The 14,180-nt window shown below is 46.4% G+C and overlaps 2 protein-coding genes across 6 annotated transcripts; both read left to right on the top strand.

Moving 5' to 3' along the window:
- Positions 1-210: 210 nt before the first annotated feature.
- Positions 211-5,407, top strand: LOC123047390 (plastid division protein CDP1, chloroplastic). Its single transcript, XM_044470930.1, has 12 exons — positions 211-528; positions 832-945; positions 1,035-1,172; positions 2,286-2,390; positions 2,491-2,613; positions 2,693-3,061; positions 3,155-3,250; positions 3,328-3,453; positions 3,690-3,755; positions 3,841-4,587; positions 4,686-4,879; positions 4,968-5,407. Exons 1-12 carry the CDS (start codon positions 226-228, stop codon positions 5,050-5,052), a joined length of 2,466 nt encoding a protein of 821 aa, XP_044326865.1. The 5' UTR covers positions 211-225; the 3' UTR covers positions 5,053-5,407.
- A 1,270-nt stretch (positions 5,408-6,677) lies between these two features.
- LOC123047389 (pentatricopeptide repeat-containing protein At1g12775, mitochondrial) lies at positions 6,678-12,997 on the top strand. Of its 5 annotated transcripts, none has more exons than XR_006422983.1 (3): positions 6,678-8,483; positions 8,636-8,787; positions 11,765-12,605. XR_006422983.1 is itself a non-coding variant. In XM_044470929.1 (2 exons), the coding sequence occupies exon 1, from the start codon at positions 6,830-6,832 to the stop codon at positions 8,453-8,455; it is 1,626 nt and encodes a 541-aa protein (XP_044326864.1). In that variant the 5' UTR covers positions 6,678-6,829; the 3' UTR covers positions 8,456-8,483; positions 8,636-8,866. The 5 variants fall into 5 exon arrangements, 1 of the variants encoding a protein (XP_044326864.1); XR_006422982.1 differs by lacking the exon at positions 11,765-12,605 and adding an exon at positions 12,668-12,997 and having other exon boundaries at positions 6,685-8,550; XR_006422981.1 differs by lacking the exon at positions 11,765-12,605 and adding an exon at positions 12,675-12,996 and having other exon boundaries at positions 6,685-8,550.
- Positions 12,998-14,180: the final 1,183 nt, after the last annotated feature.

Here is a 14,180-nt window from a genome sequence, read left to right as displayed (position 1 = left end):
GAAACAACAAAGCAAAACCCGATCCATCTCGCCGGTCTCCGGCTTGGCTTGGCCTTGACGACGCCCGCTGCCGCTGACGCTTTCTCCATCCACCCCCCTTTATTCTCCCCCCCCCAAAACCCCCCACCCTCCGCGCATGGAGGCGCGCGCTCCGGAGACGCGGGCCGGCTAGGGCTCCCCTCCCCCCACCCCCCACCCCACGCCCCACGCGCTCCCTCCCCGGCCATGGCCATGCCCACGCCGGCCGCGGCGCTGCTCCACCCCTCCTCCGCCGTCGCCGCCCCGTCCCCCTCCACCTCCTCTTCGGCGCGGCGCGGTGCCCCTTCCTCCTCCTCCTCCTCCTCCTCGGCGCGGCGGGGCGGCAATGCCTCCGCAGGCAACGCGGCGGGCGCGCGGCGAGGGGCGGCGGTGCGCGCGAGGGTCGCGGGGGCCGCCGCGCCGGTGACCGCGGCGTCTGCGGCCGAGGGGCGCGGCAGGCAGGAGGCCCCCGCCGCGCCCGCCGTCGAGATCCCCGTCACGTGCTACCAGGTGAGCCCGTCTGGCCCGAGTTCGAATTCCCCGGAAATGCCGGCCCCGCCGCCGCCGCGCCGCGCCGGTCGCTCGATCCGCTCATGCCGTTACGGGCGAACTAGCTGTTGATTTTACGGTCAAAATTCAACGCCCCCGCATCCGTTGGAAACTGAATTCGCGCATGCAGTTTCTTCCGCACGCCTCCCTCGCTTTGGCTTGGACTCTACTGCCGCCGCGGATGGGTTCCGAGAGTTCCTAATTCTCCAGCCCAAAAGCGGCTGGATCATCTGTCCTGACGCATCTGTCCAAATGACCGTGCAGATCCTGGGCGTCACGGAGAAGGCCGAGAAGGACGAGATCGTCAAGTCGGCCATCGAGCTGAGGAAGTCGGAGATCGAAGACGGGTACACGGAGGAGGTGTCCGCCTGCAGACAGGTTGCTCATTCGGTTCAGCAATTGCGTGGGTGCAGTTTTGCTCGCACCTCGGTGTTTAACGCTGTGCGGCTTGTTTGGTTTTCTGTCAGGCTCTGCTGCTGGACGTGAGAGACAAGCTTCTCTTCGAACAGGAGTACGCAGGAAGCACCAGGGCCAAGGTTCCGCCCAGGTCCTCTCTCCATATACCCTGGAGCTGGTTGCCTGCTGCCTTGTGTGTCTTGCAGGAGGTAATGTGCTGCATGAACCCCCTCTTCTGGTCAAAAGATTCATGTGTACAAATGAAGGGCAGTTATCAAGTTTGGTCCATTCAAACTTGGTTTAGGCCTTTCACATCTGTATCGCATGGGATAGTCAATGTCATGGGTGTGTCCTGTTCTCTGAAGTTCACCAGAACATCACAATATTTAGTTGAACATTGACAGTGTTTCTTGTTTTTTCTATCAAGGCGGTTTAAAAAGTTACAGGGTGTTTTAAGATTTATCTGTGCTTTCTTGAAAGACTAATAAAATAAAACACTATTATGCAAACTCCATGGTCAATATCTATACTTTTATTGTAAGGAGCATGTAGAAATTGAATTATGCCCATCTTTGGACTAGGTTACTGAAATGTTGGTCAATATCTGTAGTATTATTATAAAGAGCATGTAGATACTGAATAATCTCCATCCCTTGGACTAGGTAGGTGTAAAATACTGAAATGTATGTCAATATCTGTAGTATTTATTGTAAGGAGCATGTAGATACTGAATATAATGCCCATCTTTTGGACTAGATAGGTGTGAAATACTGAAATGTGATCGATGATCACTTTGATGTTTTAAGGGCTCAAGCATGGAGAATCCTAGTAGCCTCTGTTCGACACAGTTGAATGTGCTTGTCTTATAACCATGTACTGAAATGTTTCACATCTGTATCACATGGGATAGTCAATATCATGGGCATGCCCTGTTCTCTGAAGATTAGCAGAACAGGAAATATTTAGTTGAACATCGACTGTGTTTCTTATTTTTCTTATGGAGGCAGTTTGAAAAGTTGCAGGCTGTTTCAGATTTATCTATGCCTTCTTGAACAAAATTATGAAATCTCCATGGTGAATATCTGTAGTATTATTGTAAGGAGCATATATAATTCAATTATACCCATCTTTCGGACTAGGTAGGTGTAAAATTCTTAAATGTGATTGATGATCAGTTTGCTGTTTGTGAGATTTAAAGTCTCAAGCATGGAGAGTCCTAGTGGTCTATGTTCTTTACTGTTGAATGTGCTTGTCTTATCATCATGTACTGGCTTGTTTGTTTATTGCCAGTGTATGATACCACATGCCAGTATTGTTTGCAGGTTGGGGAAGAGAAGCTGGTTTTGGACATTGGTCAGGCAGCTCTACGACGTCCTGATTCTAAGCCATATGCTCACGATGTACTTCTTGCAATGGCACTAGCTGAAGTAAGTACTATGCATGATTAAAGTGATAAAAGCTGCTTGGTACAGTGTTTATTATGTACATCTTTGGCAATTTGGAATAATTCCATGCATTTTCCTGTAGTGCTCCATTGCAAAAGCTAGCTTTGAAAAAAGTAAAGTATCTCTTGGCTTTGAGGCTCTAGCATGTGCTCAATATCTTTTGAGGAAAAAACCATCTTTAGAGAAGATGCCCCTTCTTGAGCAGGTAACATGTTATTGCTTTCACCTTACAGATTCGTCCATGTATGAAATCATGGCATAACTTCTCTTGCTGGATGAACTAGATTGAAGAATCACTTGAAGAGCTTGCACCAGCTTGCACTCTAGAGGTTTTAAGCCTGCCCCGTACACCTGAAAATTCTGAGCGCAGGCGAGGTGCTATTGCAGCTCTCTGTGAATTGCTTGGACAGGGCCTTGATGTTGAGTCATCTTGTAGAGTTCATGATTGGCCTTATTTCTTGGGCCAGGCAATGGACAAGTTATTAGCCACTGAAATTGTGGAACTACTTTCTTGGGACTCTTTGGCTACAACTCGTAAAAACAAAAAATCGCTGGAGTCCCAGAGCCAGCGGGTGGTAGTTGACTTCAACTGCTTCTACAGGGCAATGCTTGCACACCTTGCAACTGGATTTTCAACTCGGCAGACTGAGTTGGTACCTTTTTTCTTCTTCTACTTGTAGCCTATAGGAACCAAACTATCCTGTTTGCTGCTTTTCCATTCTTTAATTTACATTACCTCTGTGCAGATAAGTAAAGCTAAAACCATCTGCGAATGCCTAGTTGCATCTGAGAACACCGACCTGAAATTTGAGGAATCTTTTTGCTCGTTTCTTCTTGGAGAGGTGATAAGCTAATTTCAATTTCTATAAATTTAGTAATGCACAATTGCACATTACTAGGACTAAAGGCTTGCTCTCAGGAATCTGGCGCCACAGTTTTCGAAAAGCTTCAGCAGCTTCAAAGTAATGGAAGTTCCAATTCAAGAAATTATGGGTTAGCTAAAAAGAAAGACAGCAGTGACAAGGTTACTGTCAACCAGTCACTGGTATGTTGCATCTTGCGATGAGAGCAAATAAGTTGTACTATGCTACTCCCTCTGTTCCTAAATATAAGACGTTTTTGCAGTTCAATTAGAACAAACAAGTTGTAGTATGCTACTCCATCTGTTCCTGAATATAAGACATTTTTGCAGTTCAAAATGAAGGATATATTTGTCTGAAGTTATTACTGTGCCTATGTTCTGTGGACACTATCTCATGCTTGACAGCTTGTCTTTACCAGGAACTGTGGCTGAAGGAGGTGGCACTTTCTCGTTTTGCAGATACAAGAGATTGTCCGCCATCCTTGGTATGCGCCATGCTATTTTCAGTAATTGAATCCCAAATAACATTCTCTGTGGGTTAATTTAACTATCAATGTCATCTTATGACAGGTCAACTTCTTTGCTGCTCCTAAGCGCCTCATTAGCACTTCCAAGCAGAAACTAGGAGCCACGAGAAGGGTCCTTTTGAGCTCTCAGACGTCTCCTAGTGCCTCCGCATGCAACAGAACTTCAGGACAGCAGAATCCAAGATTAAATTCTACCAGCCATCTCGGGGAAGCTGTAAAGCAGCTTGCACCAACCACCCTGGGGGGCCAGGGCCATTCATCAACGGATAGGCCAGTGAATGGTTTAAGTACAACATCTGTTCCTCTGAAGCGCAATCCCGGATCCCATCCTGTAAGAACCTTGGAATCGTGGGGCCTGACTGGGGATGTTATAGGAAAAATCGCTTACACTGCAGTCCTGGGGTTTGCCCTATTTGGTACATTGAAACTGGTCAGGTTTCAGTTTGGGAACACAAAACCTGCCTCCTCAACTAGAGAATCTGCAGTCACATCTTCTCTGAATGAAGCATCTTTGTCAGAAGGTTCTTTTATCAGTAGCAGAGTTAGGGAACAGTTTGAGAAGCTGTCGAAAATGCTTTGGTTGAGCAATAGGCTCCATTCGAGAGGCGAAAGAAGTGATCTGTCTCCTGGTTCTGGTGATGTGGCTGCTATAGCTCGCAAGGAAAGGATGTCTCTTCAAGAAGCAGAAGCGCTTGTGAAGCAGTGGCAAGATATCAAGTCCGAAGCTCTTGGCCCTGACTATGAAATCGATATGCTCTCCGAGGTCCTCGACGGTTCGATGCTGTCAAAGGTAAGTTCCTTTTATCAAGCACGTAATGGCACATGTAGTTCATGCATGATTGTGTATATGCCGTGCATAATCAAATCAAATACCCTCTTGTCGAGCAGTGGCAGGACCTGGCTTTATCAGCAAAGGATCAGTCCTGCTACTGGAGATTTGTCCTGTTGAATCTCTCTGTTGTCCGAGCCGAGATCCTGCTGGATGAGGCTGGTGACGGTGAAGTGGCCGAAATCGATGCTGTGCTCGAGGAAGCTGCCGAGCTCGTTGATGACTCTCAGCCCAAGAAGCCGAGTTACTACAGGTACTTTAGAACATGCCATTTCTGTCGATCGCTCTTTCTAATTCTGCTCTGGAATGACTGACAATTTGTTACTGTTATATACTTGCAGTACGTATGAAGTTCAGTACACACTGAGGAGGCAGGACGACCGATCGTGGAAAATCTGCGAGGCTGCTGTCCGGGACCTGTCGTGATTTCTGCCAGAAGGACACGGGGCCATGTTCAAACAAAGTTCCAGCACATTAGATATCTGTAGGTCAATAGTATTAGGTCAGCATTGAACCAATTCGAATGCACGAAACCGTTCGATGATCTGCGTTGGGATGCTCGTGGTGACTTTGCATCAGGACTTGACACAATACCCGCTGATTTGCTACGTTGGTACAGAATGCTAGCTAACCTCTGCTGATTTCACATACCCTTCATTTTTTTTTGCGCTTATACGTTGTTAGTTTGCGACATGTTGTCGGCCCTTGGGGTGCCCTGAGCGCTGTAGCTGAATTGTGTCAGCCATTGTTCATTGATGAAAGATCAATGCAGTTTGCTTCATTTCGCTCCCTTTGTTTTGAGTTTTCACCATAGGCTTCATGAATGATGATTCCCCTTTGTTTTTGAAGTTTCCCTTTGTTCAGGCTCCACGGGCTTGTACTTCAACTTTGATCCCTGTTGGATACGGTAGGAACATTATCATCGACCTTTGAGTTTTGAAATCAGATTTTTAGACATGGCAAATCGAACGTTTTTTATGGCAATTTATATTGGCGTGAGTATGGCAAATTTAGTTTGCAAGCACGGCAACTTCTTGGTAAAAAAATGAATTGGGATGGATTTGCCATGCTTGCTGGCCAACTAAACTTGCCATCCTCAACGAAACACAACTTGCCATAAAAAAACATGCAAAAAAACATCCAATCAATTCATTTTCAATCATGGCAGTACAACGAACACAAGAAATAATAAAAATTACATCCAGATCCGTAGACCACCTAAGCGACGACTACAAGCACTGAAGCGAGCCGAAGGCGTGTAGCCGTCATTGTCCCCCCCCCCCCCCCCTCCCTCACCGGAGTCGGGCAAAACCTGTTGTAGTAGATAATTAGGAAGTCGTTGTGCTAAGGCCCTATAGAACTAGTGCACCAGAACAGCAACCGTCGCCGATAAAGAGTATCGTAGATCGGAAAGATCCAACCTGAAAACACACGAACGTAGACGAACGACGATCATATCCGAGCATATCCAGTAAGGACAGATCCGCCGAAGACACACATCCACACGCACATCGACGATGCTAAAATGCACCACCAGAACAGGGGCTAGGCGGGAAGAACCTTATTCCATCTTCAGGGAGCAGCCGCCATCTCACCTTTCTGAGTTGGACACAAACCCTAATAAATCTCGAAGACACATCTAAAAACGGAGCCCTCCCACTGGTAAGGGCCAGGATCGGCCGCGCTCCCATGACACTGAGACCACCGGAGACGAGGTGGAACGGCGATGGCGCTGGTGGGAGGCAGGGAAACCCTAGATTTAAAAAAAAGCATTAGTTTTGCCATATGCCTAAAAATCTGACGTTCGCTTGATATTATTATTTTGAGATAAAGATGACTCGACGTTTTTGAGCCTATTTGAGGGATTTTTCTTCTTAAATCTATAACACATTCCTTTCTCCACAGCAAACACATTGACCTCATGTTACTGCCTGATTAAATATTCTGAACACTGGTGCCAAAATTAATCTGAGAATGTACAAAAAAAAATCGTTTTAATCGGGAACAAAACTAGTACTAGTAGTATTACTGAACTAGCTGAACCTGTGCAGTGGCATTGACACAGCCGCTTGGATCTCACCGTGCGGCCCGCGGCTTCATCAGATCGCCATCGCCGCCGCTCCACAGCCACAAAGCCGCCGCCTTTCGAGCCCGCCTGCCCTTCCGCGCTCAGGCACCGCCCTGCCGCCGCCGACTCTCCTCCATGGCCGCCGGCGCGTGGCCGGCGGCCGCCGCGGCGGTGGCGCGCGCGGCGGCGCGCACGCTCGGGCGCCTCGTCCCCCGCACCCACACCCACTCCACCGCCGCCACCACCACCTCCTCCCCCTCCTCCTCCCCGGCGCACACCCTGGACGACTACAACCGCCTGCTGGCGGCCCTGGCGCGGGACGGGGACGGCGAGTCGGCGCTGCGCGTGCTCCGCCGCATGCGCCACGGCTCGCCCGCGGCCTGCGCGCCCACAGCCGCCTCCTACGTCTCCGCCATGTCGGCGCTCGCCAAGGCCGGCCGCGCCGCCGACGCCACGGCGCTCTTCGACGACATGCTCGCGCACGGCGTGGCGCCCGACCGCCGCGCCTACTCGCTCCTCCTCCACGTCTACTCCACCCACCTCGGCCTCCCCGCCGCCGGCCTCTCCGTGCTGCACTGGATGGCCGGCCTCGGCGTCCGCCCCAGCGCCGTCGACTACGCAGACCTCATCTTCTCCTTCTGCCGCGCGGGCCAGCTCCCGGACGCGCTCCAGCTGCTCGACGAAATGCGCGAGCTCGGCTACCCGCTCCCCCCGCACGTCTACTCGCCGATACTCCAGGCCCACTGCGACGCCGCCGACATCCCGGCCGCCGAGGCGCTCATCGCCTTCATGCGCGCCTCCGGGGGCCGCTCCGGGTGCAACCCCGACGTCCTCATCTACAACATCTACATCCACGGGCTGTGCAGGGTCGGGGATTTCCACGCCGTGCAGAGGGTCATCAACGACAGCGTCTGGAACTGGTGGGTGCCGGACGCGGTGACCTACAGCACCTACGTTGCCGGGCTCTGCCGGGCTGGGTACATCGAGGACGCGTTCAGGCAGCTGGACATCATGGTCGCCAAGGGGCTACAGCTCACCGTGATCGGCCTCAACATACTGCTGGATTACGCCGCCAAGGATGTAGACATGTGGGTTGCCAAGGTGGTGATGGAGCGCTGCGAAGAGCTGGGCTTCGAGGTCGACGTCGTGACGTACAACACGGTCATGGAACATTTCTCCAAGAAGATGCAGTGGCTGATTGCCCTCAGGCTGTTCACCGATCTGCTCAAGAAGCCCATAACACCCGATGTGCAGACGTACAACATCTTGATCTCATCCCTGTGCCGAGCCGGCAAGTTTGAGCTCGCCAAGTTCGTCTTCAGTTGCAACGGGTTTGTGGCGGACACTGTGACCTGTAACATTCTGATCCATCAGTTCTACTGTGCTGGAAAGGAGGGCGAGCTCGGGTTCTTGTTCTCTGATGTTGACGCAGGGAAGATTACCCCAGATACAATCACATACAACACGCTGGTCGATTGCCTCTTTAGGTCTGGGAGGAGGACTGAGGCTGCCAATCTGGTCAGGCACATCGACGGCGGCTACCCTGCGGAGCCTGTAGCGCATCTGGCTTTCTGGTTGGTTACGAGCGGAAATGTTCGAGAGGCTTTGAGTCTGTTTGATGACATGCTAGTGAAAGGAGTCGCTTTAGATGCTATCGTTTTCGCCAATGTGATCAAGGCATTCTGCAGAAAGGGTCCAGGGGAGTGCACAGATATGACACAGCTGTGCTCTGTGCTGGATAGGATGCTTGGGATTGGATGATCCTTATCTTGCTCTCTTGCTGATATTGGTTGGTCTTATTTTTGAACTTGTCCTGTTGTATCACTAGGAGATAGCAACTGAAAGTAAAACACCTGGTATACTGAAATCTGTCATGTTACTTTCTTCAAAATTTTGCTTTGGTAGCAAATGTTGTTCTAACTTGGTATCTTGTGTCAACAGTTCTGGTCATCTAATTCGTCAACAGCAGAACTTAGCAAGCCATAGGAAGTTCCAATAAGGATGTCCGAATTTCCATCACCATCCAAATCAACCACAGTTGGAGATGAATTTGCATGGGCACAGAAGCTCCTGTCTCCGATACTCAAATCGAGGTCTGCTGTCCATTTAACTTGTTTTGTGTCAAGGTTAAAAACAACTATAATGCTTGCAATATACTCCCTCCTAGCTCTTTTAAATGCTGTGCGTTATCATAGCTTCTAGACTGCAAAAGGTACGCCACCACGGTAACACAGGCAAGATATAATGAAGTGCTCATGTTGTGGCTGAAAGTTCTGCATTAAGAAAAAAACATTTCAATCATATCCAAAAGATAGCACAGCAAGATAAACAAACACCTAGCTTCTGCTTTAGCACCTTCGGTTCATTACTGGAACAAGCATGAAGCAGAACAAAAACAATCAAAGCAAAGCATAAAATTATTCAGGTAAGCAAATGCACAATCTAACTGAGACTAGCTATGAAGCACCATCATCAACCAACCAGTCCATGGTAAGAGAGAACAAAGGGGTCCTATTTTGGAAAATTAATCTCGGAGGCATTAATGACGCACATGCATGCAACATAGGACATCACAGATAAACTGACGTTCAGAGATTCTTATTTATAACTCATCATCCCGATCTCATGAGCTGATGAGCAACACGTACGAAATGCATTAGTAGCAGAGAAAGCAGCCGCACTCGTGGCCAAAGAAGTACTCCCTCCGTCCCGAAATACTTGTCATCAAACTAGATAAATGGGGATGTATCTAGATGTATTTTAGTTTTAGATACATCTCTTTTTATTCATTTTGGATGACAAGTATTTCCGGACGGAGGGAGTAAGATACAGAAACAACCATTTCTTGTACACCGTCATTGTCAATGTCTGCAATTACCTGTAGAAAGAATGTCAAACCAAGTAACCAACGCAAGAACATTAATAGAACAAACATCAAATATATGTAGAAAAAGGTTCACTTACTGGGGTCGACAATATGTGAGCATATATGTGCACATAATCTTCCGCTTTCTCATGCTCTTGTTTCTGTACAATCCTCGTCTCCCCACGTGGTATCGTCAACATAATCATCATAATCATAACTGTACTCTTCAGGGAGATAACATACATCGTAATTATAACTGTACTCTTCAGGGAGGTCTTCTGCATCCCGAAACAAATCGAATGATGCATTAGCTTCCTCCTCTAAGGCTCGTCATCTTCAACAGTTGCTTCTCCTGTTGTCCCCGCATCATTTCCATGAGTTTCTTCTGCATTTCCCGTTTGATCATCACTTTTATCTGCTGTTTGAAGCAACCTTCTTTGTCGTGGTGTTCAGATTATTCGGTAACTCCATATTCTCTTTTCCAGTGGTAGAATTAGGCTTTATTTCGGCCGACAGTAGCTCAGATGGATGTTTCAAGGGATCAGCTCCCTGCAGTCCTGCACTATGTTGGTCAGGAGACGTCATAATGCATCCTTCCTGCATCTACACACCCACAGCACAGCCGTATGGATAATCCACTATCCACATCAGAGTAATGCAATGATTATTGTGTGCATGTAACATCAAATTTCTTTAAAGCATTATCAATCCTCATACTGATTAGTGGTGACAATAGACTAATTGTAATTTGTTTATACTAACTCAAATATGTGAAGAAGTGAACTGTACAATCAAATTTCTTCGTCTTCTTCTTTTCCGACCTCCACTCATAGCTACCATGGAGCTAAAACCCGATCTTTCTTATGTGTGAAAAGCTACAATTATTTTGAGAGTATTGAAAGCTAACAATGCCTAACAGCACAAAGCGTGTAAATTACACATGGCCCTCCTATTTGTTTGTGCCTTTTCTGGCTTCGGTTGAAAAACCCAAAATACAAAAGCAACACCCAAACAAATAGCAGGTATTGTGCCGAGAGGCTCCGGTTAAAAAAACATACTCCACTTCTTTTTCGTGGGACACACGTAACAGAAAAATAAAGAATAACACATATTAGTTACACCCTCTGTTCCTATGCGTAAATCGTAAATTTCCGAGCACCCCCAAATAGGGCCATTATGCACAGTGAACTGCCTGCATTCACATATTTTGCATTGCTAGTCTGCCTACGAATACAGAACTGTACTAATTTTAGAAAAAAGTGACAAAAAAACTGTACTGCATATTGGGGAATCAGCTGGCCAAAAGTTAGATTTTATGATGATGATGTTTAGTAAAGCCAGAAAGCGAGATGTCATTGTCAATGACAAGGACACTATGCACAACTAACCAGGCTTAGTGGGCTTATTTCTCCTCTTCTATAATTTTTTTATTCCATTGCAAAAAACCCTCGAGTTAAAAGATGGCATCCTCCATTTTGTACATCTTTGCGACCGCACCGAGCTAATTTTCTCCATGCATGGAACATGAACATGAACATCAGCATGCACTGATTTATGAAAGAGACAGCCTAGCATGGGCGGCAAGAGCCACTCAGGCTAGCCAAGGAGACTGCCCATGAAACCACACCCCAAGGCCAATAGCCTTGAGGGAGGAACAAGACACAGGCTTGCTCTCTGCTAATGGGTTACCACTACTGAACTTCGGTCTCTTCAGTTCTTGGTTTGCAGTGTTTCTTCCATCCAGCATCTATTTATATGTGCACGTCCTAGAGAACAAGATCTAATGGTCGTGTTTGGTGCTTGTAGGCCTCTACCAGAGTATCTTATCATTACCCCTTTTGGGCTAGCAGAATATATATTCTAGATGCCAACGTATATGGAATGTCAAATATCATGATATACAACTACCTTATGTTGCATTTTGATTATAGAGATGAGAGCATTTTGACTCCTCTGAAAGCGATTCCTGATATGATGCTCAAATCTGCTTAAAGCTAGCTAGCATGATCAATCCCATATCTTTGCTAAAAGGGCACGAAAAGTTGAATTGCTCACCTAATTTACCACATTATCACTATAGTGATCAAACAGAGGGAACACACTACTCTTTACACAGCGTGGAGCGATAATTTCGTCTTTAGATAAGCAAAAAAGGATGGAAACATGATCAAATGGAGCGATAATTATGTGCATCATATGTGCAGGCCACATGGAGCTCAGGTTCACACTAAAGCAACCAGACCAACTTTAGATGAGTTCACTACATTTTATACATTCTTCTGCTTGTCAAACACCAGATTCTTCTGCTAAAGGATGGAAACATGACCAAATGTATCAGGATAGGGAATCACATTCTTCTGCTTATCGAACACCAGATTCAAATACGACGAGTTCACTACATTTTATAGATCAACGAGCAGAGGGTCCAGTGGAGTGCACAGATATGATTCAACTGTGTGTTCTGTGCTGGATAGGGTGCTTTGGATTGGATGATCCTTCTCCTGCTCTCTTGCTCTGATGGTTCTCTTTTGCCACTTTAGATGGCAGTGGCCTCAATTCTGAACTTGTATTGTTGTATCAGCAGGGGACGGAAATCGATAGTAAAACACCATTTTGGTCTTCTTTATGCAGTACATATATCAGCATAATATAATCTGTCACACAGAAATCTGTTATGTTCCTTTCTTCAAATTTCTTTTTAATGTCAAAGCATGCTCTAACTTGGCATCAATATGCCAAAAGTTTTGGCCATCTGATTTGGTATCATTGTCAAAGCTCTAACTTGTTACTCTTGACAGTCTTCGGAGTCGTTGGACCCGATCAACTGTATGTCATAGGACTCACTTATAGTTCTGGCTAGTCACATTTTCACCAGATATTCTTCTTTCATGATTAACATGGCAGTGAATATGTCGTTGTCTAACGAAATAGTCATGCTGCAAGGAAATAATGGGCGTAAAAGTACCAGCTGGAATCTATATATTCCTGATAGATGTTGTAACCATTGTAATTTGTAGCCATTTGTGTGCTAATAAATCATTGTACGTATGTCTTTTTGATGCCACTTAACCTTTACATTGGTTAATCTTCTTACTACAAATGCTTAGTCCACAGGCTTACAGCTGCTAGCGACCGGAGCCATTTGTGGGATTGCAACAACCAACAAGGTATGCTGCACTGAACTGCACAGGAAAGCGGCAGCTTCAGCTCCAGCGTTTCTGTTGGTCTTCTCACCTGAATTCACCCCATTCGTACCGGCCTAAATAACTTTCTGCTGATATTTCGCGCGACAGTGACACTTATGTACAAATGCCTGAACTCGTTAAACCCTTTTTTGTTTCCTGGGTGATACAGAAGACTGCCAAAACAACGGGCACATATTATGAATAACATAGAGCATGATACTTACAACATACGCAGGTTACACATACATCTGAGAAAATACATACTGACAAAGGAGAGTACCATAATATCTCTTCACCCACATATAACATGATCACACAGAAACAGCTCAACAGCCTAGGTATATTGCTACCCAAAAAATGGCTAAAAGGACAGAGCTGGACAGCTTCGAAGTATTCATAGTTTCATACAACTTCTACTCTTGACAATTTCAGGGTTGTGCGACCAACTGTATGCTCCCACTCCCATCCATTCATATTTGCAGTATATATATGTTGTTTCTTCATGATTACCATGGCAGCGAGTATGCTGTTGTGTTCGGTGAAATAGTCATGCTGTAAGGAAAGCAACTGGTTTCAAATTTCAAACTTGAACCCACGTATTCCTGATAGATGTGCCTGAAATTTACAGACCCCCTTCAACCTTTTTTTGGTTCCATTAAACCACCAGAACTGACGAGAAGCAACAACAACATTCCTGGGAAACTTTGATGCACAATGCAAACAAGAACTTGGAAACAAAATGTACTGAGCTTGATACGAACTGCTGTGATTTTTCTGTTGATCTCACCTGCATTCACCCAATTCCTCCTACAAGCTTAAATAATGCAATGCTTAATCCTTTTTGGCTTCCTGGGTGATACAGAAGACTGGTACACAGTGTGGATCAACATAGAACATGATATACTTACAGCAGGCACAAGTTTACATCTGAGCAAATAAACACTTACAAAGGTGAGTAGCATAACATTAGCTGAGTGCCATAACATAATCATACACAAACAGTTCGACTTACCGCTAATAATAAAGAACCGTACTAATTTTAGAAAAACTGATGAAGAAATTGTACTGCATATTGGGGAATCAGCCGGCCAAAAGTTAGATTTTATGATGATGATGTTTTGTAAAGCCAGAAAGCCACATGTCATTGTCAATGCCTCAATGGCAAGGACACTACGCACAACTAACCAGGTTTAGTGGGCATATTTCTCCTCTTCTATAATTTTCTTATACCATCACGAAACCCCCTCGAGTTAGAAGATGGTATCCTCCATTTTGTACATCTTCGCAACCGCACCGAGCTAATTTTCTCCATGCATGGAACATGAACATGAACATCAGCATGCATTGATTTATGAAAGAGACAGCCTAGCATGGGCGGCAAGAGCCACTCAGGCTAGTCAAGGAGACTGCCAATTAAGCCTTGAAGGGAGGAACA

This window comes from Triticum aestivum, chromosome 2B (genome assembly GCF_018294505.1).
Source record: "Triticum aestivum cultivar Chinese Spring chromosome 2B, IWGSC CS RefSeq v2.1, whole genome shotgun sequence".
NCBI lineage: Eukaryota > Viridiplantae > Streptophyta > Magnoliopsida > Poales > Poaceae > Triticum > Triticum aestivum.
This window is presented reverse-complemented; position numbering and strand designations above follow the sequence as displayed.

Excerpts from the sequence above, each read along its gene's own strand:
- LOC123047390 (XM_044470930.1), top strand. The coding sequence starts at position 226 with ATGGCCATGCCCACGCCGGCCGCGGCGCTGCTCCACCCCTCCTCCGCC. Across the intron at positions 2,614-2,692 it reads AGATGCCCCTTCTTGAGCAG|ATTGAAGAATCACTTGAAGA; the intron begins GTAACATGTTAT and ends TGGATGAACTAG. Across the intron at positions 4,880-4,967 it reads AAGAAGCCGAGTTACTACAG|TACGTATGAAGTTCAGTACA; the intron begins GTACTTTAGAAC and ends ATATACTTGCAG.
- LOC123047389 (XM_044470929.1), top strand. The coding sequence starts at position 6,830 with ATGGCCGCCGGCGCGTGGCCGGCGGCCGCCGCGGCGGTGGCGCGCGCG.